Here is a 12,220-nt window from a genome sequence, read left to right on the forward strand (position 1 = left end):
CTGCGATCGTTATTTGTAGGTTCGTATGCTGATTGACGGAATACCGTGGGAATACCATGGTCAAACCACGATCACACCATAGACAATTAGCGCCAACGGAAGCAATCAGCATACGACTCTACAAATAACGATCACAATGCAATATTAATAAGGTCGATTTTTATAATCGTCGTCGTGTATAATTTGTATATGACGTGATCGTGGTTTTACCTTGGTATTCCCACGGTATTCGGTCAATCAGCATACGAACCTACAAATAACGATCGCAGTGTAGTAATAATAAGGTCGATTTTTGTTTGAATAAAAGTCGTGATTGATGAATGATTGGTGGATAAATATAATACCTCTCTAAGACTAAAGTAAGAGCGAGAAGAGGTGAGGTCTGCACGCGATACGAATCGGTGCAAGGTGGAGGGTCACCGTTCTATACGTAGCATTTATCGTTTAGTCTATGAGTACGTTTCAAAAGTGGCTGTATGTTACTATTTGGTGACTTTTGACCGCTGACTATAGTCACTATGGAATACATTTGTCAATATTCTCTAATGAGCTAACAGGTAAGAAGGAAATATAAACGTACAAAATATTCCAGATTGATATGTGAGCAAGGAATTGAATTCACAGATCTTTCAAATAAGAGTCCATTTATCTTCGTTGTCGAAATGGCGATTTCATTTCACGAATTTATCGTTCATCTTTCATGGAGTCAGACAGGTTTTACAAGATTGATTCAACTTGGAAAATATATTGGGTATATTATTAAATAAAGTAAGAGGTTTATGTTACGCATATATAAATAATGATGTTTAGCAAATAAACACGTTAGACTTAAATGCCTAGGCGCGTTTTCCTTTCAATAAATAGCCTTAGCCTTTCCATTATGAATAAAATTTTCTTTACAACGTTTATATTTTATGTAATCCTTGTTGTTCCTCCATCCCGCATCTGAATATACTATCAATACTTCCTGTCTCTGGTCGCCTGGAAGAAATTGCTGCAGAGCGATAAGGCCGCAAATAGTGTTGTAATCTTTCTTGTATCAGAAATCAGAATCATTTATTCAACGTAATTATCATGGATAAACTTGTTGAAGGTCAATGTAACATTTTTGAATTTACGTCATTTCGCAAGGTGTTATGGCTGAGGAGAAGAAATGACAAGAAACTGCAACAGCAAAACATCTTTTAAATCAATGATGGTACATTACAAGTTATTTATAACTAGAGGAGTGTACTTATGTTATAATAAAATGTTTCGTGTATGTGTGTGCAATATACTACTTGATTTATTATAAACTTCATATGTTTTAGTATCTATTCGTGAATTGAATTTTATCTTCAGCCACTCTTTTTAGAATACTTCTAAGTATGTACGTACAAGTAACTTTTGAACGCGAAAAATTTTAATTTAGTAACCGCTCCCGACTAAAACTTCAATCTATAGGTACAACTGAGCAACGAGCCCCACATTTAAATATTTTAAACACGTGGAAAGTTCAGCAATAATAACCTAGCACACATAGCCAAGCAGTACTTTCCTAACCTTGGAAGTCTCGTTTCGTGGTCAAAGCACACCTCAGACTTGCTCGAGTGTATAATTACACCGTCTACCACTCAGCTTAGAGCCCCATCAACACCAACTTGCATCGTTACACAACGTTTATGACGATCGTAACCACAAATTAAAGGCATTATCACTCATTATCATAATAAAAGCACGCGGATCGCCATAAGCGAGGAATTAATACGATTACGCGTCTGTTTGTACAGATGCGTCGGAAGTTTAACCTGGATTAGTTCGCTCTTGTTATTGTAAATAGAAATCATAAAGGTTAGAAAAAGTAGTCTTTGGTAGTCAAAAACATCGAATCACGACAATCTTTGTGGTCCCTGTTAATAAAATTGAAATGAAAGTAGTCCATAGTCAAAAAAGATTGGGAACCCCTGCATTAGCGAGTCTAATCTGTTGTTTGCTTTGTTGCAGTCGAAAGCCCTCGGTCGCGTGCTGTTTGACCAAGTATGCAGGCAGCTACACTTGCTGGAGGCCGATTACTTTGGCTTGGAGTACCAGGACAGCAACGGTACTAAGGTTGGTACACTTTTTCTTTCCTGGATCCTAAACATAGCTCGTTTACGCAACACACAAAATAAATTGTTATTTCTTAAATAGTTTACAATACACTGGTTTGATTCAATGCATCCACATGATGATTCATGTATTTCACAAATTACATACATTTTATGTATATCGTCCATCCGAAACAAAACTCACTAACTGCATTATATATACGTATATTTTAAAATAATAAGGCTCGCGTTAGACCACTATCTTACCTGATGGTAAGTGACAATGTGGTCTAGTGTGGATCACGCTTACCTATCAAATTCCTATTCACTCTAGCCTTCTGTCTAGATTTCCTATTCACTCCAGATTTCCCTTATGTCTTATGATTTTATTTATTTATTTTCATGGGAAAACAAACTATTGTACGTGATATGTCAACTTTAGGTGTAGGATATTTCCACGTATTAATTTCCAATGTCGTAAAGTGTGTTGAAAAAGTTTTGTAACAAATAACTCTAAAGAGTCAAGTTATATTTTCCACACAATCGAGCATCTACGCGTGTGTAATAAAGTACTTTTTTCTTCCCAGTACTGGCTGGACGTGGAGAAGGCGATGTGCCTTCAAGTGGAGCTGTCAATGTTGGAGCCGACGCTCAGATTCTGCGTCAAGTTCTACACGCCCGACCCTGCCAGGTTGGAAGAGGAGTTCACTCGGTACCTGTTCTGCTTGCAAGTGAAGCGGGACTTAGCACAGGGCTGCATACAGTGCAATGAGAACACTGCTGCGCTCATGGCCAGCTACATCGTGCAAGGTGAGCTCGCAATGTTGTACCACATTCTGTGTTTATCGGACAATTCATTCGGTACGTGTTCTGCTGACTAGTGAAGCGAGACATAGCACAGAGCTGCAAACAGTGCAATGTCTACACGGCTGGGCTCATGGTCAGCTACATCGTGCAAAATGAGCTCGCAATGTTCTAGAGCATTCTGTGTTCATAGGACAGTTTACTCGGTACCCGGTTTACTTTGAAACCATGTCATATTAACTTCTTGACACATTAAACCGTAAGTCTCATTAAATGTCAAATATGATAGTGCGACAGGGTTCCAAAGTGGGTACATGATATTGCTCATGACTGTAAGTGAAGCGGGACCAGGCCACATAGTTCAAGGTAACCATCTGTTATTATTTCGTTACAGAAACGTCTGGCTGTCTATCGACAATCATAGCATATTTCTCCCGAACCTAGTGAACGATTACTGTAATATATCTATCTGTATTTATTTCATAACTCTGTATTTATATTGGACTAGCGACCCGCCCCGGCTTCGCTCGGGTGCAATGCTGAGGATAAAATGAAATTATTTACAACATCACATTAAAAACCTCAAAAATAACAGTACTTCTCCACTATTTAATGGATGTTATTAGACATACAAAACCTTCCTCTTGAATCACTCTATCTATTAAAAAAAAACCGCATCAAAATCTGTTGTGTAGTTTTAAAGATTTAAGCGTACATAAGGATATAGGGACAGAGAAAGCGATTTTGTTTTATATTATGTAATGATAGTGATGTATAACGCAAATAAGAGTATTCTGATTATGGGACGCGAATTAGAAGATTAAAAAAGTTAACTTGTCAAATACAATTCTTAAATGATATATTCAGAAAATAAACGCAAGTCGCGTATGTATAGTTTAAGAAAATAACAAGTGAAGTGACAAATAACATACTAGAGGTAATATTATAATTATATTATGTGAGGTGAGGTATAATGTATACAGTAGTGACTATAAGTATGAATAATTTAAGCAGTTGCGGCGGGCGTCCTTTGGGAGTCCACGGTAAATTCCATTGCGAATAAATGATGAATTAGCGGCAGACCGCGCTTGCCTTGTACACCGTTAGAGCTCCGGTTTATCATTACGTGGTAATACGGATCAGCGGTGAAGAAAAACATTGTGAGGAAACTCACATTCGCGAGCAATTTGTTTCGGAGGTTTGTGACCTAACCTGTATTCGGCTGGTTTTCCCTTCGCGGGTTGGAAGGTCAGACAGACAATCGCATCTGTAAAAAACTACAGGTTAGGTAACTGGTACGCTAATCTGCTACTATAAAAATGTACACTTCAAGTCTAATTAGTTTGTTTTATTGTCCAGCGGAGTGCGGTGACTTCGTGCCCGAGGACTACCCGGACCACACGTACCTGAGTGGCTACAAGTTCTTCCCCGGACAGGACTCCGAGAGCGAGCGTCGGATCATGGAAAACCATAAGAAACACATGTAAGTGTCATAGTGCAACCGCGAGTGCTATACCGCCTCTTAGGTAGCGACAGACGTACGGGGGAGGGAAAGCGAAACCACGAAATAAGGTATCGGCGCTAGCGCCTTTCAATACATTTGAGGCAAATGTTGAATTATGACATCGCTATGAATATTATTGAAGGCGTTGTCTTATTCCGTGATGGGCAAATAAATAATTACACAACACAAGACAACGATATTGTACAATCTCAAGCATCAACACACAATTTCAACTCAACTCAACTTTTTCTCCATAAGGTTGACTTGCAGAAATTGCTAATCAGCAATAAAGCCGCCTATTGTGCTCATTTTATTCGTTTGTACAATAAAGAATGATTAATCGATTGAAGCATCAAAATTGTTTATTTCAAGAATCCTTTTATGCTGGAACTGACATAAGATTATGTCGAACTTTAGAGGCGTTTTTGTACGAATTCGATTCGTACGAACATTTTTGTGTGATAACTTTGGTGGCAAGTATGTGCTGCCGCCAAAGGATGTTTTCGGGGTACTGGACAGAGCATAGTGCCCTGCTAGCCACAAGTTGGTAGTGTGACTAGGGATCGACGATTCAACGGTGTGATGTTGGAAGTTGTATGTATGCGTCGCGCTGTGTAAACTTGGCTTGCGCGTTTCAGGGCTGCATTATTGAATGGTGGCGCCATCTGTTGCATGTGGGCGGAACTAGCTGGCGAAATAGTTGGATGTGTCACAATAACAAACTCGCCTTGTGTGATCTAACTTTCGTAGTACTTAGAAGGTCGGGATAGTATGTGCGTACTCGTATGTTATTACGTATAGGCACGAGTTTAATTCTTACGGTAACGCATCCAAAGTGCGCCTAATGCGACTAGCTTATACTGATGTATTAAATATTTTGTTTCAGTGGCCAAAGTCCCGCGGAGGCAGATTTAAATTTATTAGAAACTGCGAGAAGATGTGAATTATATGGTAAGTATTTTTTTATCTAAAAACTAAATCAATTGTCTTGCGTTAGTCTCGCAAATGAATCGATCTATCTCGATGCCACTTTTTTGTGGGTCAATGGATGGTTTAGCATTATTATAATAACTTCTTCCAAATGGGTTGTGAGATCAATAACCGTACTCATCAACCCTTGTGCCAGGGTTACTATTGCGCCGCCAAAGTCCCCTTACATGGCTTATGTAACGACTACATACCGACTGTTAATGTGCCCTTTGAAGTACGGATCACCTTACTTTCAGACAATCGCGTGATCGGCCTGCAATGTCTTAAACAAACTAGGTTACAAAGTTCTTTTGTAATTATGTCCCCATCGGGATTCGGACCCGGGTTTTCCGGACCATGACTCCAAAGCTCACCTACTGGACCACGGAGGCCCCTGTGACTTATAGGTTGGTTATAACTAATATTTCTGTATGCAGGTATAAAAATGCACCCGGCGAAGGACCACGAGGGCGTGCCGCTGAACCTGGCGGTGGCGCACATGGGCATCGTGGTGTTCCAGCACTTCACCAAGATCAACACCTTCAGCTGGGCCAAGATACGCAAGATATCCTTCAAGAGGAAAAAGTTCCTCATCAAACTGCATCCTGAAGGATATGTGAGTTGGAACCTGTTAACATTATACTACTTTAAGAAAGGAAGGAATGATTGGGGTATTGAGCTGATGTCCATCTACCGTAGATTGCATTAGCTGCGACTATTGGTCGAAGCTGTCGATATATACAGAGTGTTAGTGACATCATAACGAAAGCTTTGGGGGATGATTCAGACCATGATTCTGAATTGATATCAAGTGGAATTTTCCGTCAGGAAATTTCACTTTTAATTCAAAATCATGAACTGAATCATTCCTCTCAGTATTCGTTACGATGTCACTAACACCTTGTATAGCGCCGCTCGCGGATGAATTCAATCATAAACAGCCCGTACTCGGACGTATTGGCATACCGTGGTGCTTTCACTACTGGTTGGTGGAGAATCACCAGATAACAGTCAATTTAGAACAGTTCCCGAACCCGAATCGAGTATGGCGGCCCTGCTGATTTTGGCAATCGACGTGTCTGACAATCACCACAGATTTACTTTGCGTCAACCAGACTTTTTTTTAAATATATTATTGCAATTTCCAGGGTTACTTTCGCGACGTAGTGGAATTCTTCTTCGAAGGTCGCAACGAGTGCAAGAACTTCTGGAAGAAGTGTGTAGAGAACCACGGCTTCTTTCGGTGCTCGAGCGTGCCGCGGCTGCCGCGACACAAGACGCGGGTTATATCGCGAGGGTCGTCCTTCAGGTGAGATATTAGACGCCAGTTTAATAGAGAGTCTGGTGGATCGCTTCACATTCTGGAAGAGGTGCGTGGAGAATCACAGGTTCTGTCTGTGCTCGAGTGCGCGGATCATGTTGCGAAATAAAGAATAATAATGCATATAGAACGGTAACTCTCCGCCCCGCACTAATTGTATCCGGTGCCGAGCTACATTTACCTCACCTCCTCTAGGTCTTACTTTTTAAATGGCCGTAAGCAGCTAAGATGACATCATACGTATATATTTCTATTCAAATTCCATAGAAAGGTGTCGTTTTGACGTTTCGTGTTTGACTAGGTTCCTCTTACCTATTTATCAAGATATTCGTATGTAAAAAACACCTTTGAATATACATTTATTTTTCTTCAACAGGTATAGCGGCAAAACCCAGAAGCAAATAGTGGAGTTCGTGCGAGACAACTATGTGAAACGTCAGACATTCCAAAGGTTGGTTGTATATAAGCTTAGCTATACGCAGCCTCTATAAGTAGACTTAAGTATGCATGCAATGACGACGAGCTTAGCCGCTATAGAGATAATATAGCTTACTGTAGAATGAAGCCGAATGATGGATGAGAATCTATTTTACTACTTGTTATATGTGTCATCTATAATAAATAATACATACCAGAGGGATGTAGTTTAAAAATAAATAAAATCTAACTAACGTTCTAATTTCTAAATTTGATTTGATTTGATATAGCCTAAGTAGCTCAGGTCTGTCATTAAAGACTTTGACTTGGTTTCTTGGGCCCAAGTGTAGTACAGGAATGTCACCATCGACCTATCGTTTATAAAGTCAAAATTTGTTTGTCTAACACAAATGGGCAGGCTCCGGAAATTGAAAGGCTTGTAGAGAGAAAATGTTATCACCTCCTTTGGCTTCAATCTAAAGATTTTACTGTACTTTATCGTACTTACCTCTTTAGGTGTAGTTAGCGCTTATAGATGTGTGGAGCTCTGATCAAAAAGACGTGTTTTGTGACTAACATTTGTAGTCTAATATTTAAAAATTATATACCAAAATCATTTAATGGTAAGACATTCTAAAACGAGGTGCTATCCGATGTATTCTCATTTCTGAGGGGTCATTTTTAAATCCTCTAAATATTTTTGACCAGAGCTAGCTTATTCACAATTAAAATTATCTTTAAACAAAGGGATACTAGGTCTAATTTTAAGGGATAGCCGAGAGTGTTTTATGACGATTTAATGTAGCGTTATAACTAGAATAAGTTTAAAACGTTCTGAAGGTGAGTGGTTAGCATGGGCTGGGGCGACACTAGCTTTTGGTCATGTATTGTGGGCGTTTATGTGAACAAAACTACGCAGACAGTTTGCATGGTACGAAAAGGTCCCTAAACACGACTAATGACAATCAAACGGTTAGTGAGGCTTCGAATAGTTTGTATTTCGATGGTGATTAGTAATTCTCGAGCATGCGCTGTATCCGTTGAGACTTTCGCTTCTTCCAAAAAGATCTTCACCAAGTTAGCGTCACGCGACGCGGCAATCGGTCGGAGGATGGTGTGCTCGAATGTAGGGATATCTCGAAACTATGGCTCTGCGCTCCTTATAGTGTTCTTTATGAAGCAATCTTTAAAAATCTCAAGTAATCTCAATTCATATAGTCTAGTCTCTATACAGCGCCACGCTCGTTCGTCCTGTGACGTTGTTCTGGATATGTGTATCTTCCCCTCGTGCACTATGTTATCGTTCCACCTTTACATGTTATCCTGTTGTTGTTAACCTCATTGTCGATAAGCGTTCTCGATAAGTTCTGTCTAAGATTTGGTCTACATTATCTGTGCCAGAAAACGTTTGCTTTCCAACTGGAAGTAAATATACATAGATCTAATTAAACGAAAAATAATTCAAACCATCCTTCGTGCAAATGTTTTGCACAAAACTTGCATTTATTATTTAAAAAACACAACAGAATGAAATTGCATTAAATCGGCATTAAAGTTGCACGAAGTAAAAATTTAACTGCACGAAACATAAACGCAATAAAATTGCACCAACAACAAAACAAGAACCAGTATCTTCGTGCACGAACACTCTTGAGGAGCGTAGGCCTGTCGGTCACGCCATTAGTCGTAGTGGGGCCCACACGCGCAACCAAAAGCTGGTGTCGTCACCATCCTCTCGCCGATGTCGCAGGTCGGGGTCGTTCCGCGCGTCGCGCTCTGCCGGCTCGTCGCGCGGCAACGTGGCAGCCGCCGCGCCCGCCTCCGCCGCCACCCCCGCCGCGCTCAACCAGAGCCTCTCCGCGCACCCGCTGCTGCCGTTGCCGCCCGGCTCCGACGGTACGTTACACTTACCCTCTACAGCCTGCATCCACTAAAGGTGATATGACGACAGAACAAGAGGACATCTAGGGACTCAAGATAATCCGGGCTCAGAATAAACTCCCAGTGAGTTCGCTCATATCTCAAAATTATTCAGCCTGACACGAAATTGTCTAGCTGGTAGGTTTATGGGAAGGTCGGGTTGCTTTCTCTAGTTCCACTTATGACCATGAATACAAGGCAACATTAATAAGATTCATCGGTCATAGCAATTGAATTTAAGTTGATTTGTTTTTTGCACTTTTGTCATTATAACCTGCCAGGATAGAGACCGATCGTACTTTTATATCTTCAATTTGTATAGATAAAGAATTTTCTGAGTTATAATCAGTCAATTCATTTTTTTGAGACGATGCTTCTGTTATTTTTGTCTCGTATTGTAGCGTTGTAACTGGTACGTGAGGTAAGTGAGGCTTTTATATGTATATTGTGATTGTGGTGGTTTGGTTTTTCTATGAGATCCATAGGATGTCGCTTAGGACTGTGTCTAACTAAAATACTACTTTTTGTGAATGATTTCGCTTTGAATTCGATTTTAGGAACCTGACAATGAACGTAGGTAGAATTACCGTTGTAATGAAAGTAGTTAGAATCACAACTTCGTCGATTACAGATGAAATGTACCGTTTCGTCAAAAGTATTTTTTGAGTTTTGTACCTTTTAGATTTAGCACCTTTATTCCATCATGTTCATTACAGCTGCATTAATAACGTCCCTTGATGGCAAAACGACGCTTTCTTCCTTCAATTTTAAAAATAATGTCTCTTATTTTTATTCCGTGGTTCGCTTAAGTACCCTGATCGTATTGACAGGTTCGGGTTTTACAGAAGCGACTGCCATCCGACTAATCCAAATTGCGAATAGATCGAAACAATTATGAATCCGTTCAACCTGGGACAAGTTTATTTGAAGTCGGACGACGCACGGTAGCTGCGTTTTCACATTCGAGTCGTGCGACGAATTTGTACGACACTGAGTATTATAGAAGGCGGAGTCTAGGTATGAATGACTTTGTAGACCAGTATTCATACGAAACGCATCCAAGATGAGACCGTCTTTAGTCCGTAGCACTCCAAAATTTTGAGATCCTTTCGTTCTTTCTGAGTTTCCTTCAGCATGGATTAGTGCTACAAACTGTAATTACACTGTAGGAGCTGAATTACCCAAGCAATGTATCATTGCAGCGATTTCCCTGGAGTGGGACAAGCAGCCTCACTACCTGGAGGCTTCTCTGATGATGAAGGGCTACAGCTTGTCGGCGGCGCGCGCGGCGGCGGCGGCACGCACACGCCGCAGCTCGGAGGCCGCGACTCGCCCGCCGCTCGCAGCTACCGCCTATGCCACCACGAGGGACAAGGTATGACGTTTTATATATAGCTCACAAATATCTCCACTACACATGACATTCGCGAATACGCTGGCTGTACCGTTTGCCTTGACCAAGCCCTTAAGCATAAAACCACGACGCGTTCAGCTTACAATACAAGTAAACATATGTTAGGGCAAAGGTGATAGATTGACGTGTGATGTCCGTCTACTATAAATAATACCCCTACATTAGACTTTTAGAAGCTTTGCTTTTGAATTGCAGCCTAAAATTATATATACCGGCCTGTTTATCCACAGAAGCTGAAATTCCTGATACTCGTAAAAATAGCTTTTTGTTTTAAATCGCAGTGAAGTAAGAAAACTTTCGATAGTTTTAAACCGACTTCGAAAAAGAAGGTTTTCAATTTGTTATGAATAGTTTTAATACTCAGTATTACGAGGTGTTACTAAAACGATATCAAGCAGAAACCGCCACCTGTTTATCTTTTTTTCAAGACCATTTCTGTATTTCTTTTTAGAATTTTCTTTCGGGATTAAATAAAATAAGCACTCTTACAAGTTGGGTGCTTGTATTCTACAGTCTAAAACAGTAATATCCCTAAATAGAGGGTAGTTTAAAATGTAACTACTATGTTGTCCTCTTAAAGCAAATGCAGTGCTGTTCTTGAAATTAACTCGATATCAACTCTATAATCTCAGGCGCGTTATAGCCATAATCGGGACTCACAACCTATATTAATGTAGAAAAGGGAAATACTTTAATGCCTCAAAATAGTTTTTTACGTCTATTTTGAAAAGTGAACGTTAAGTTTTCTTTTTTATAAACTAAACTTTTAAAAAAAATTCAAGCTACTCGTCTTTGAGAAGTGCCAGTTAAGACGATACTTGTCGTCGAACGATAATGTCGCTTTCAATATCGAGACAGCGCTATTTGCTTAGAGAATAACACTGCTGTAGTGCTTACCTATTTTGTTCTCCACTTCACAATAGAAAATCTATTTTCTGTTTCTTTCAGCTGACAAAACTGTACTGCAACCAAATCGTAAGGGCCCTTCAGAAAATTGGCTTAATGTCTAATATTTAACCTAACCCCTATCAAAATTCATCCTTACTACATATTTTTTTCACGTCCTAACATTCCGTTGATGTATTGGTGGTTGTAATATTATTAAATCTTTTGTGTTTGTACTAACAGTTACTGTACATTTTATCTCAAAAGTGTCAAATAGCATTCAAGTGCAACAACGCAAAAGATTTAGCACGCCTAACCCTCCTTTCCAATATTTATTACTTTAGCACGATCTTCTGAAAATGACCCACTCCTTTATCTAACCCTTTGTCTTTTATCCAAAAAAGATGTTGTATAGCACCAAATTTTATTCATCTGCACAATCTTGTAAATCGCACGTTACTGGGTATCTTTTCTATGTGGCAAACTAGATACCTGAATAAATATTAACGATTTGGGTTTTCCACAGGAGGCTCCCGAAGTAGTGACTCATGCAGAGGTCAATCATTATCCTACGGAGGATTCGCCTCTGCCTCATCGGACGACGACACCATTGGTAAGAAATCGTTTTGTTATAAAAGCGACTCATAATTATGTTTAATGTACCAAAGTAAAAATTTAAGCGTCAAAATTAAATGTAGCTTATGACGTATTGTTTTATTTTCCCTAAATTTTATCAAGTGTCGCCTCTACACTTCATGGCGTTGTAGTTAAGGTGTCGGTGGTCGTGTTGCAGGCTTCTCCGGAGAGTACATGGACGTGGAGCCAGGGCAGCCTGCCGGGCGGGTCTGCCCGCGCGCGCGCGCCCACTCCGCCGCCGCGAGCGCGGCCGGCGCCCGCAGGTCAGAGCCCGCCGCCCCCGA

At 40.2% G+C, this 12,220-nt stretch overlaps 1 protein-coding gene across 8 annotated transcripts in view; it reads left to right on the forward strand.

Annotated features, from left to right (window-relative positions):
- Window positions 1-12,220, forward strand: part of LOC126382066 (FERM, ARHGEF and pleckstrin domain-containing protein 1-like) — a 72,620-nt gene that overhangs the window by 29,695 nt on the left and 30,705 nt on the right. For 5 of the 8 annotated variants that reach the window (XM_050031761.1, XM_050031765.1, XM_050031762.1 and 2 more), the window contains exons 4-15: window positions 1,984-2,088; window positions 2,654-2,876; window positions 4,230-4,353; window positions 5,261-5,325; window positions 5,781-5,959; window positions 6,492-6,652; window positions 7,041-7,115; window positions 8,832-8,977; window positions 10,204-10,376; window positions 11,364-11,390; window positions 11,827-11,913; window positions 12,094-12,199. In XM_050031761.1, the coding sequence (XP_049887718.1) occupies window positions 1,984-2,088; window positions 2,654-2,876; window positions 4,230-4,353; window positions 5,261-5,325; window positions 5,781-5,959; window positions 6,492-6,652; window positions 7,041-7,115; window positions 8,832-8,977; window positions 10,204-10,376; window positions 11,364-11,390; window positions 11,827-11,913; window positions 12,094-12,199 (1,471 nt within the window). The remainder of the gene's footprint in view (window positions 1-1,983; window positions 2,089-2,653; window positions 2,877-4,229; window positions 4,354-5,260; window positions 5,326-5,780; window positions 5,960-6,491; window positions 6,653-7,040; window positions 7,116-8,831; window positions 8,978-10,203; window positions 10,377-11,363; window positions 11,391-11,826; window positions 11,914-12,093; window positions 12,200-12,220) is intronic. The other 3 variants (XM_050031766.1, XM_050031767.1, XM_050031768.1) reach the window with 3 other exon arrangements.

The sequence above is a fragment of the Pectinophora gossypiella genome, chromosome 3 (genome assembly GCF_024362695.1).
Source record: "Pectinophora gossypiella chromosome 3, ilPecGoss1.1, whole genome shotgun sequence".
Lineage (NCBI taxonomy): Eukaryota > Metazoa > Arthropoda > Insecta > Lepidoptera > Gelechiidae > Pectinophora > Pectinophora gossypiella.